The sequence below is a fragment of the Gobio gobio genome (genome assembly GCF_949357685.1).
Source record: "Gobio gobio genome assembly, chromosome: 4".
Taxonomy (NCBI): Eukaryota; Metazoa; Chordata; class Actinopteri; order Cypriniformes; family Gobionidae; genus Gobio; species Gobio gobio.
This window is the reverse complement of record NC_137100.1, coordinates 67,775,527-67,788,669: the sequence shown is the minus strand read 5'-3', so window position 1 is coordinate 67,788,669 and position 13,143 is coordinate 67,775,527. Positions and strand designations below refer to the sequence as shown.

The following is a 13,143-nucleotide window of genomic DNA, read 5'->3' as shown; positions in this document are numbered from 1 at the left end:
CGCTGGAGGTCATGCAGAGCGGCTTAAAGAGACAGAGTCCGTCCGCTGGACTCACAGATGCGAGAGCTTCATTAAGACCAGTGTTGGGCAAAGTTACTTTGAAAAGTAATGCATTACAATAGTGCGTTACTCCCTTAAAAAGTAACTAATTGAGTTACTTAGTTACTTTTTAAGAAAAGTAATGCGTTACGATACTTTTGCGTTACTTTTTCTCACCTGGGCTGGGCTTGTTTTTGTTTATAACAAAAAAGTTATATTTTTGTGCAACGGTAAAGACCTCTTCATACCAAAATGTAAATAATAAGCCCCAGGCTGAGGTAAAGATGCAGATTCCCTCATGAACACTAGAGGGCGCAGCTCTGGATAATGGAGGAATAGGATACAGGAGAAAAAAGGTTTTACCAATAAAAACTAAAAATCTAGTAATTTTCATCATCAAAGGTCAGCAGCAAGACATTGGTAAATTAAATATAAAGCTAGATTATGCATAAAAATAGTTGTTTTATTTAACATTTAATTATTTGAGGTTTGCATAGTACTCTGATTTTGCATTTGGCTGATTTTATTCATTTTGAGGAGGACAGAATCTTTATTGTGCGAGTGAGATAAATAAATGCTCACACACACACACACACACACACACACACCTCTGCCCTAACTCTCAACATATGGACGGGAGAGCTGTCAGTCAAATTAATGTGAAAAAGTAACTCAGATATTTTGTTGTAAATTTGAAAAGTAATGCGTTACTTTACTAGTTACTTGGAAAAAGTAATATTATTATGTAACTCAAGTTACTTGTACACTCTAAAAAATGCTGGATTAAAAATAACCCAAGTTGGGTTGAAAATAGACTAACCCAGGAATTGGGTTGTTTTAACCCAGCGATTTGGTTGTTTTAAGCAAACATTTAACCCAACCGCTGGGTTAAAACGACCCATTCACTGTGTTAAAACAACCCAATTGCTGGTCCATTTTCAACCCAACTTGGGTTGTTTTAAACCCAGCATTTTTTAGAGTGTGAGGTCTTTGAGTGAATGATGCATCAGGAAGTTCTTGATCTTACATTAAATGGTTACTTCAGCGATTAGCATTAAGCTTTGTAGAAAAAAAGAAAAAAGTTAACATTGGCCTGCACTCTAAAAAATGCTGGGTTAAAAATAACCCAAGTTGGGTTGAAAATGGACTAACCCAGGAATTGGGTTATTTTAACCCAGCAATTGGGTTGTTTTAAGCAAACATTTAACCCAACCGCTGGGTTAGTCCATTTTCAACCCAACTTGGGTTATTTTTAACCCAGCATTTTTTAGAGTGTAATGCGTTACCCCAGGGCCGGCCCGTGGCATAGGCGGAATAGGCAAATGCTAGGGGTGCCACTCATCTATAGGGGCGCCAAAATGTATTACTAATACTATTTTATTCATATTAATTTGAAATATTACCAAATAAAGCGCAAAAAAACTTAACTAAGTCCCCGCATCTCTTCCCGGTCCGCCTCATCGATCTCCCCCGCCGAGCTACTCGAAGTGCGTCAGAAATATAACGCGCGATCAGTTTAACGTTGGGAATTTGTTGTGTTGCGTCGCCTCTCGCCTCATCTAACGTAGACAGGATTGCTCATTTTTTAGGGTGCTTGGCTGCTCGCTCCAGGTGTAGACACGGTGAAAGTTGCCCGATTATTTATGACGGATTGCCGAATTGTAGTGTCAAAAAAGACAGAAGCGTCTGATGCAGGGAAGATAAGGGATACACTGCAAAAAATGTTTTTCTTACTTAGTATGTTTGTCTTGTTTCTAGTCTAAATATCAAAAAATTCTTAAATCAAGATGCATTTACTACATAAGTAAAATTATATTTTTTCTTAAAACAAGCTAAATTATCTGCCAATGAGGTGAGAAAAATTATTTTGTGTCTGATTGAAAGCTTGTTTATTGTTTCTATCCCAAACAGAAATAAGATAATTCTTCTCACCCCATTTGGCAGATAATTTTGCTTGTTTTAAGCAAAAACTCACTTCATTTTATATTTTTTCCCCCAAGATAACAAGGACAAATATAATGTCATTTTACTAGTAAATCCATCTTGATGTAAGACATTTTTGATATTTGGACTGGAAACAATAAAAAAAATACTAAATAAGAAGAGCATTTTTTGCAGTGTAAAGACAGAGGTAAAGTGATGTAGGCTAATGAATGAACATTTTATCTAATTGCATAGTAGTAAAATACTAATGTTCGCTAATTAATTCCAGTTTTATTATATATGCAAGCAGCCGTTCTGGGTTCTCCAGAGGCCACAGACAGTGTGGTTTTATAAAAAAAAAAATCATATCCTAATGTAATATCACTTTTTTTTAATATCCTAATGTTTTTATTTTGCCGTTGTGCAGTTTTAAGGGGACATGTGGCAATTTTAAAATGTATTTGCCCAAATTTATATACAGGTTTATTTAAAATAGCAAAATTTTTTGTAAATTGCACATTAAATATCTAAATTTCTCAGTTTAATTCATGGTGAAAACATGAATGTGCATAGTTTAGTGGAAGATTGCTGCCATCTACTGGAAAACAAACACTTTTGCTAGTTCTCAATAGTTTGTGCATGAATGCCAGATGCACTCTTGCTTTTTTTGTTTAGGTTGTAATCTGGCGTAGGTGCTATTTTTGTATAGTTGAACTATCATCAGCCCTTAAATTTGTTAAACCTCTTAACCTGATTGAGGACGCATTCATCCTTAAGCTTTATTTGTTTAAATTAGCTCAAATGACTGTCAGATGTAAGTAATTACCTTGACAAACTACACATCATTAAAAAGATCTAAGAGTCAAGCTTCCATTTTTTACCTCTGTTTTATTCTCAAAGTCTTATAGTGACAGTAATTTGTTAATATGTGTCAGGGGTTATGAATATGAAAACCGCATCGGAACCGTTTGATTGTAATATGAGCCTCAGCTGATCTCATTCATAAAAAACTCCTCTATTCTCCTCACGAAGACTCGTGACAAATCAACATCCCTCAGGGCTTTTAGTTCAAAAGTGTGCAGATGAGGAAACATATTGATAGATTCTCATATGTCTGTGTCAAATTTCTAAAAAGAGGAGTATTTTTTATTCAATACTTCCTCAAAATGCGCAGATATAGCCTAATCATGAGCGTAGGAGTCTCTTATGTGTTGTTTTCAATTCATACTTAACATTTTAGAGAAATCTCAAAATAAAATCATATGACATGATCTTGAAAAACATTTTTTCACAGAGTTTTAGACTTATCATCTTCAGATTTGAAATATAACATGGTCAGACATGTGGCTTCAGCTGTAGTGCACTTCTAGATTGCTAAAATGCCAACTTCAATTTTATTTTCATAAAGATATTTCATACAAATATATTTCTAATTACTTTACAAAATTTTGAAGCTTATTATAGCTATTTTTGATTATGAAAATAATTATAATTTTGAATTTACAGTAAACTGCCAAGTGTCTGCTTTCAAATGACGCCAAACTTATGCTTTTAGTGCAAAGGAATCATTGTAACGGTTTTAGTCTGATTATGCCATTTCTTTTTTTTTCCCCGAAACGTTTGCATTTCCCTGAGAAACTTTTCCAAATGTTTTTTTCCAAAACTTTTGCATTTCCTAGAGAAACTTTTCCAAACGTTTTTTCCCCCTGAAACTTTCGTGTTTCCCAGAGAAACTTTTCCAAACGTTTTTTTTCCCGAAACTTTTGCATTTCCTAGAGAGACTTTTCCAAACGTTTTTTCCCCCTGAAACTTTCGTGTTTCCCAGAGAAAATTTTCCAAACGTTTTTTTTTTCCCGAAACTTTTGCGTTTCCCAGAGAAACTTTTCCAAACATTTTTTTCTTAAACTTTTGTTTCCCAGAGAAACTTTTTTTTCGAAACTTTGCGTACACTTCCAAAACTTTCGCGTTTCCGAGAGAAACTTTTTTCCCCAAAACTTTCGCGTTTCCCAGATAAACTTTTCGAAACTTTTTTTTCCGAAACTTTGCGTACGCTTCCAAAACTTTTGCGTTTCCCAGAGAAACTTTTTTCCCCAAAACTTTCGCGTTTCCCAGAGAAACTTTTTCCCCCAAAACTTTCGCATTTCCCAGAGAAACTTTTTTCCCCAAAACTTTCACGTTTCGCAGATAAACTTTTCCAAACGTTTTTTCCCCCGAAACTTTTGAGTTTCGCAGATAAAATTTTCCAAACGTTTTTTCCCCCGAAACTTTTGCGTTTCCCAGAGACACTTTCCCAAACTTTTGTTTCCCAAAGAAACATTTCTTAGGATTTTTTCAAAAGGGGGGATGCAGGCTAACAGGTTAATAATAATTATATAATTAACATAATGACGGGGTAGAATAGACTGGACATCATATAAAACAACAATAAATAAAAAAACATCCATGCATTACAAAAATTAAACAGTACCAGTGTTTCCACAACTTGGACTGATAACATGTAGTGCTAAACCTTGATACAAGGGGCACCAAGTAAAATCTTGCCCAGGGCAGCAAATTGGTCAGGGCTGGCTTTGTGTTACCCCCAACACTGCTTATGAACACTCTCCTTTGTTCAGATTCCCTGTTCTATGTTTAACTTCCTCTGAATGCTGGAATCAGAAGCATCTCTTGCCCTCGGCGACGAGTGTTCTCTAGAGTCTGTGCGCTTCATTCGGCCCAGTTCCCTCGTGTCTCTCCTCATCCTCTGGTGTCTCCCGCAGGTCCAGCTAGGAGCTTCCGGATCTCAGAGACGGGAAAATCCAGGCCATTAAACTTAAAAGTTTCCCAGAGAACCATTTCCAAACGTTTTTTTTTCCGAAACTTTCGCGTTTCCCAGATAAACTTTTCCAAACGTTTTTTTCAGAAACTTTCGTGTTTCCCAGAGAAACTTTTCCAAACGTTTTTTTTCCCGAAACGTTCGTGTTTCCCAGAGAAACTTTTCCAAACGTTTTTTTCCGAAACTTTCGCGTTTCCCAGAGAAACTTTTCCAAACGTTTTTTTTCCCGAAACTTTCGCGTTTCCCAGAGAAACTTTTCCAAACGTTTTTTTTCCCGAAACTTTCGCGTTTCCCAGAGAAACTTTTTTTCCAAAACTTTACCGTTTCCCAGAGAAACTTTTTAAACGTCGGCCCAGTTCCCTCGTGTCTCTCCTCATCCTATGGTGTCTCCTGCAGGTCCAGCTGGGAGCTTCCGGATCTCAGAGATGGGAAAATCCAGGCCATTAAACTTTTGCGTTTCCCAGAGAACCTTTTCCAAACCTTTTTCTTCCCGAAACTTACGCGTTTCCCAGAGAAACTTTTCCAAACGTTTTTTTCCGAAACTTTCGCCTTTCCCAGAGAAACTTTTCCAAACGTTTTTTTCCGAAACTTTCGTGTTTCCCAGAGAAACTTTTCCAAACTTTTTTTCCGAAACTTTCGTGTTTGTTTCCTAGAGAAACTTTTCCAAAGTTTTTTTTCCCGAAACTTTCGTGTTTCCCAGAGAAACTTTTCCAAACGTTTTTTTTCCGAAACTTTTCCCAGAGAAACTTTTTTCCAAAACTTTACCGTTTCCCAGAGAAACTTTTTTAACGTCGGCCCAGTTCCCTTGTGTCTCTCCTCATCCTCTGGTGTCTCCCGCAGGTCCAGCTGGGAGCTTCCGGATCTCAGAGGCGGGAAAATCCAGGCCATTAAACTTTCGTGTTTCCCAGAGAAACTTTTCCCAAAATTTTTTTTCCCGAAACTTTTGCGTTTCCCAGAGAAACTTTTCAAACGTTTTTTTTTTTAGAAACTTTCGCGTTTCCCAGAGAAACTTTTTTTCCAAAACTTTACCGTTTCCCAGAGAAACTTTTTAAACGTCGGCCCAGTTCCCTCGTGCCTCTCCTCATCCTCTGGTGTCTCCCGCAGGTCCAGCTGGGAGCTTCCGGATCTCAGAGACGGGAAAATCCAGGCCATCAGCGACTCGGATGGAGTCAACTACCCGTGGTACGGCAACACCACCGAGACTTGCACCATCGTGGGCCCGACCAAGAAGGACAGCCGGTTCACGGTCAGCATGAACGATAACTTCTACCCCAGCGTGACCTGGGGGGTCCCAGTGAGCGACAATAACGCCCCCCTGCTCAGCAGCATCTGGAGGGACCAGAGCTTCACCACGTGGCTGGTGGCCATCAGCCAGGGGTCCGGCGAGGTCCTGGTTCTGCAGACGGTGCGCTGGCGCATGCGATTGCACATCGAGGTGGACCCGGAAAAGCCTCTGGGCCAGCGAGCCGAGCTCCGCGAGCCCATCGCACAGGAGCAGCCGCAGATCCTGGGGAAGAACGAAGCCATCCCGCCCAACGCCATGGTCAAGCCCAACGCCAACGACGCGCAGGTGCTGATGTGGCGGCCGCGGGCGGGCGAGCCGGTGGTGGTCATTCCTCCCAAACACTGAGATCGGGATGAGCTTCTGCCTGCAAAACGGGTCGGGAATCACTGTGCTAAACCTGCGGGAAGCGACGTCTCTGACCAATGGAAAGAGGGTCCCCGTCTCAATCACTGATCCAGTGCACTGAAACGCTCGCTCCCTGTCCCACAATGCACTGCAAAAACCTGGGAGCATCGATGCTCTGTATTTTCTGAAGTGCGAGTCAACTCAATACAACGGAGCCCCTAAAGGGACGTGGGTGGTGATGGAGAAATATGAGACGGGAGGAAAAGATGTTCTCCCGAGAAAATGTTTCCGTTTCCCAGAGAAACTTTTCCCCCAAAAAAATTTCCGAAACTTTTGCGTTTCCCAGATAAACCTTTCCAAACTTTTTTTTCCGAAACTTTCGCGTTTCCAAGAGAACTTTTCCAAAAAAAAATTCAGAATTTTTGGCAGTTCCCAGAGAAACTGATCCAAACTTTTTTTTCCAAAACTTTTGCGTTTCTAAGAGGAACTTTTCCAAACTTTTTTCCGAAACTTTTGCATTTCCCAGATAAACTTTTCAAAACTTTTTTTCAAAACTTTCAAGTTTCCCAGATAAACTTTTCCAAACTTTTTTTTCCGAAACTTTCGCAGTTTCCCAGATTTACTTTTTCCCCCAAAACTTTTGCGTTTCCCAGAGAAACTTTTCCAAACGTTTTTTCCCCGAAACTTTTGCGTTTCCCAGAGAAACTTTTCCAAACATTTTTTTTCTTAAACTTTTGCGTTTCCCAGAGAAACTTTTCCAAATGTTTTTCCCCCGAAACGCTTGCGTTTCCCAGAGAAATTTTCCAAACATTTTTTTTTCCCGAAACTTTCGCGTTTCCCAGTTTAACTTTTTTCCCCAAAACTTTCGCGTTTTCCCAGATAATTTTTTCCAAAAGTTTTTTTCTTAAACTTTTGCGTTTCCCAGAGAAACTTTTCCAAACGTTTTTTTTCGCGAAACTTTCGCGTTTCCCAGTTTAACTTTTTCCCCAAAACTTTCGCGTTTCCCAGAGAAATTTTTCCAAAACGTTTTTTTCTTAAACTTTCGCGTTTTCCCAGATAATTTTTTCCAAAAGTTTTTTTCTTAAAATTTTGCGTTTCCCAGAGAAACTTTTCCAAACGTTTTTTTTCGCGAAACTTTCGCGTATCCCAGTTTAACTTTTTCCCCAAAACTTTCGCGTTTCCCAGAGAAATTTTTCCAAAACGTTTTTTTCTTAAACTTTTGCGTTTCACAGAGAAACTTTTCCAAACGTTTTTCCGAAACTTTTGCGTTTCCCAGAGAAACTTTCCCAAACTTTTTTTTCCGAAACTTTTGCGTTTCACACAGAAACTTTTCCAAACGTTTTTCCGAAACTTTTGCGTTTCCCAGAGAAACTTTCCCAAACTTTTTTCCCAAACTTTTGCGTTTCCTTGAGAAATTTTCCCAAATTTTTGCACTTCCCAGAGAAGCTTTGCGTTCGCCTCCAAAACCTTTTGCATTCTCTCATAAAATGTTTGCATTCCCGCACTAAGCTTCGTGTTCGCTTGCGAAGAACTCAACAGTTTTGTGAGCGAACACAAAAGCATTGACACGTAATATTTATGGCCCATCTCATATTTTTTCTCCATCATCATGTCAGTTTATGGGCTCCTTACACACAATCGTGACTCGTGATGCCTAAAAATATATATTTGATCAAATCCAGTCGGCTTTATTTCTATAGCGTTGAACATAATCCCGCTGCTATTTATAACTCATTTACAGCTGAAATATGTATTTATCATAATGTACTTTAAACAGCATTACAAAAATAACGTCAGAATAAATCTGTGCTGCTGAATGAACACCAGGATGCTGGATGTGGTCAGTGTGCCAGTGTTTAGGGAGCGAGAGCTGATTGAGACGATTCACGCTGCCTTAAGTTTACATTGCTTTCACTGCAAACTTTCCGCCTTAAATCAAGTGCAATGCAGTAAACCTCGCACATCCTACCTGTCAGATCGTAGACCGATCATGTCCCAGTTAGTCCTCCGTCTGAGGGGACGAACCAAACCAGGACACCAAACCGGAGCGGGACGCCGCTATTATGCATTCAGTGTTTCCAACAGGAGCTTCAGTGTTTTTGCTTCCAAAGCAGCCGTCGACCAGCCACTGATGCCCTTCTGCTGTGTTTTACAAGAGTCCAGAAATATATATTTTCTACTACATGTGAGTTGTCAGCCATCGCTGTGTCAAGACGTCGTGGCCAATCAATAAATGAACGGACATTGGGTTCTCCTGGCGTTTGAAGGAAGGACGCGGCTTCATTCTGAAATCAGAACTGCAGTCTTTCCACTTCTCTTTGCTGTCATACAGCGATGTTTAGTGAAATCAGCATTGATGAAGCATTAATGATGGGCATCTGATGATGCTGAAAATCACAGGAATAAATGACACTTTGCTATATGTTCACATAGAGAACAGATGATTTACACTGGAAGAAATTGTCAATATTTGTACTATTAGTTTTTTTTAAAAACCATGGTTATTTCAAAAATAATTTAAAAATCTTTGGACTGATAGTGTATCGTTTAACTTTTAAATAATCTATTTTTTGCATTGCAGTGCTGAGAATTTGAGGGCAAATTTGCTTAATATTCATAAAGATGGCAATTGTGTGTGTAGAGCTCTTCCTCACGTGATCCCAGCGAAGGCCTTATCCCGCTGAGATGAGATGGTGTTGAGACACTCGTCAGGACGGAGGTTTGAAGACGTTAGAGATATTCCCTCGACAGACACTGAGCTCATCTCAACCTCCTCAGCCGTCATCTGTCCTTTCACAAACGCTTCTGGATGGTGTGTGTGTGTGTGTGCTTATAGACAACATGACTGAAGGATTATATTTCAGATTTTTTTATATTTTACCCATCATTATTAAACGTTCTTGGTCATGATTCCTGCGTGCAGGGGTTTTCAAAGCAGTGCAAACATTTCTAAATTATTAATAAATGGTTTATTAATACATACAAATGAGATAAAAAATTTGGTTAAAAAAAGAAAATAATGCATCTAAAGAGAACAGTGCTATAATGAGTAGAAGTTTTTCAAATCATTTTCCAAATAATAATATCATATTAATTTTTCCACAATATAAATTGGAAATTACATGAAATTAAATAAATGCCTTAAAATGTTAGGATGCACGCGGATGGAACGTTCTCAACATCACGAACAAACGTTTTTCCTGTAACGTTAATAGAACGTTGTCTCGACGTTACAAACAAATGTTCTTCCAGTAACGTTAATAGAACGTTCTCTCAACGTTATGAACAAATGTTCTTCCTGTAACGTTAATAGAACGTTCTCTTGACATTACGAACAAACGTTCTTCCAGTAACGTTAATAGAACGTTCTCTCGACATCATGAACAAACGTTCTTCCTATAACGTAATAGAACATTCTCTTGACATCACGAACAAAGTTCTTCCAGTAACGTTAATAGAACGTTCTCTCGACATTACGAACAAACGTTCTTCCAGTAACGTTAATAGAACGTTCTCTCGACATTATGAACAAACGTTCTTCCTGTAACGTTAATAGAACGTTCTCGACATTATGAACAAACGTTCTTCCTGTAACGTTAATAGAACGTTCTCGACATTATGAACAAACGTTCTTCCAGTAACGTTAATAGAACGTTCTCTTGACATTACGAACAAATGTTCTTCCAGTAACGTTAATAGAACATTCTCTTGACATCACGAACAAAGTTCTTCCAGTAACATTAATAGAACGTTCTCTCGACATTACGAACAAACGTTCTTCCAATAACGCTAATAGAACGTTCTCTCGACATTATGAACAAATGTTCTTCCAGTAACGTTAATGAAACGTTCTCTCGACATTATGAACAAACGTTCTTCCTGTAACATTAACAGAACGTTCTCTCGACATTACGAACAAACGTTCTTCCAGTAACGTTAATAAAACGTTCTCTCGACATTATGAACAAACGTTCTTCCTGTAACATTAATAGAATGTTCTCTCGACATTATGAACAAACGTTCTTCCAGTAACGTTAATGAAACGTTCTCTCGACATTATGAACAAACGTTCTTCCTGTAACATTAACAGAACGTTCTCTCGACATTACGAACAAACGTTCTTCCAGTAACGTTAATAAAACGTTCTCTCGACATTATGAACAAACGTTCTTCCAGTAACGTTAATGAAACGTTCTCTCGACATTATGAACAAACGTTCTTCCTGTAACGTTAATAGAACGTTCTCTTGACATTACGAACAAACGTTCTTCCAGTAACGTTAATAAAACGTTCTCTCGACATTATGAACAAACGTTCTTCCTGTAACATTAACAGAACGTTCTCTCGACATTACGAACAAACGTTCTTCCAGTAACGTTAATAAAACGTTCTCTCGACATTATGAACAAACGTTCTTCCTGTAACATTAATAGAATGTTCTCTCGACATTATGAACAAACGTTCTTCCAGTAACGTTAATGAAACGTTCTCTCGACATTATGAACAAACGTTCTTCCTGTAACGTTAATAGAACGTTCTCTTGACATTACGAACAAACGTTCTTCCAGTAACGTTAATAAAACGTTCTCTCGACATTATGAACAAACGTTCTTCCTGTAACATTAATAGAATGTTCTCTCGACATTATGAACAAACGTTCTTCCAGTAACGTTAATGAAACGTTCTCTCGACATTATGAACAAACGTTCTTCCTGTAACATTAACAGAACGTTCTCTCGACATTACGAACAAACGTTCTTCCTGTAACATTAATAGAACGTTCTCTCGACGTTATGAACAAACGTTCTTCCAGTAACGTTAATAAAACGTTCTCTCGACATTGTGAACAAATGTTCTTCCTGAAACATTAACAGAACGTTCTCTCGACATTATGAACAAACCTTCTTCCAGTAACGTTAATAAAACGTTCTCTCGACATTATGAACAAACGTTCTTCCTGTAACGTTAATAGAACGTTTTCTCAACATTAGGAACAAACGTTCTTCCAGTAATGTTAATAGAACGTTCTCTCGACATTAGGAACAAACGTTCTTCCTGTAACGTTAATAGAAAGTTCTCTCTATGTTATGAACAAACGTTCTTCCAGTAACGTTAATAGAACGTTCTCTCGACATTACGAACAAACGTTCTTCCTGTAACGTTAATAAAACGTTCTCTCAATGTTACGAACAAATGTTCTTCCAGTAATGCTAATAGAACGTTTGTTCAACGTTATCTGGTCTTTAATAATGTAAGCACAAAAACATGATAGTTCATCAAACTTTTTTTTTTAAATGTTACGACTCGTTTCGAGAACATTCAGAGTCACAACAGACAATATATTCATCAATCTGTGAGTTTTGGATATGAAATTATAACGTTGAATTGCTTCAGCTCGATTAGCAGCACATTTATGCTGTGTGTGTGAGAGAGAGAATGAATGTGTGTGTGTGTGTGTGTGAGAGAGAGAGAGAGAGAGAGAGAGAGAGAGAATGAGTGTGAGTGTGTGTGTGTGTGTGTGTGTGTGTGTGTGTGTGTGTGTGTGTGTGTGTGTGTGAGTGTAACCTCAGACCCTTTTTTCCTCCTTTCAGAAGGAGCGATGGTGTTTCGGCTTGTTTTATAGCTTTGATAATACTTGAAAAACATAAGCGGGAAACATTCATCAAACTGTGAAGATCCTCACTGCGAACACAAAACATTCAAAGACAGCTGAATTTTTCATGAAGAATAAAACTGTGAAATTCAACACCGTCTCTTTTCTTTCTTGTCATTCCAAGTGTTTGTTTTGCTTAAAGATGGCAGATTAATACTTCAGTGAAACTGGCGAGAGTATGGAATCAAATCCATTTTAAGTTGCACGCCTTGGAAAATATGTTGGGAAATTATTACTGAAAAGTATTGAGCCGCCCCTCCACATCCCTGAGTTCAGGTGTTCAACCCCTTCATGGCCACAGGTGTGTAACTCAAGCTCTAGGCCTGCAGACGCTTCTACACACATTAGTGAGAGCGGGGTCAGCACATGCTGAGGGTCACAGAAGTCCCTTTATTCAATTATCAGTTGATCTACTATAGTGTAAATATTATGTCAATATTATCAGTGGCCTACTATAGTGTAAATACTATCAGTTGATCTACTATAGTGTAAAAATTATCAGTAGATCTACTATAGTGTAAATATTATCAGTAGACCTACTATAGTGTAAATATTGTTTAAATATTATCAGTAGACCTACTAAAGTATAAATATTATGTAAATATTATCAGTAGACCTACTATAGTGTAAATATTGTGTAAATATTATCAGTAGACCTACTATAGTGTAAATAGTATCAGTAGATCTACTAAAGTGTAAATATTGTGTAAATATTATCAGTAGCCTATTATAGTGTAAATATTATCAGTAGCCTACTATAGTGTAAATATTGTGCAAATATTATCAGTAGCCTACTATAGTGTAAATATTGTGTAAATATTATCAGTAGATCTACTATAGTGTAAATATTGTGTAAATATTATCAGTAGGCCTACTATAGTGTAAATATTATCAGTAGACCTACTATAGTGTAAATATTATCAGTAGATCTACTATAGTGTAAATATTATCAGTAGATCTACTATAGTGTAAATATTATCAGTAGGTCTACTATAGTGTAAATATTATCAGTAGACCTACTATAGTGTAAATATTATCAGTAGGCCTACTATAGTGTAAATATTATCAGTAGATCTACTATAG

The 13,143-nt window shown here is 37.9% G+C and overlaps 1 protein-coding gene across 3 annotated transcripts in view; it reads left to right on the top strand.

Moving 5' to 3' along the window:
- The window catches only part of fam78ab (family with sequence similarity 78 member Ab), a 14,878-nt gene extending 5,561 nt beyond the window's left edge, over positions 1–9,317 (top strand). For all 3 annotated transcript variants that reach the window (XM_079813876.1, XM_079813878.1, XM_079813877.1), the window contains one exon: positions 5,882–9,317. In XM_079813876.1, the coding sequence (XP_079670002.1) occupies positions 5,882–6,407 (526 nt within the window). In that variant the 3' untranslated portion in view covers positions 6,408–9,317. The remainder of the gene's footprint in view (positions 1–5,881) is intronic.
- The last annotated feature ends 3,826 nt before the right edge of the window (positions 9,318–13,143 follow it).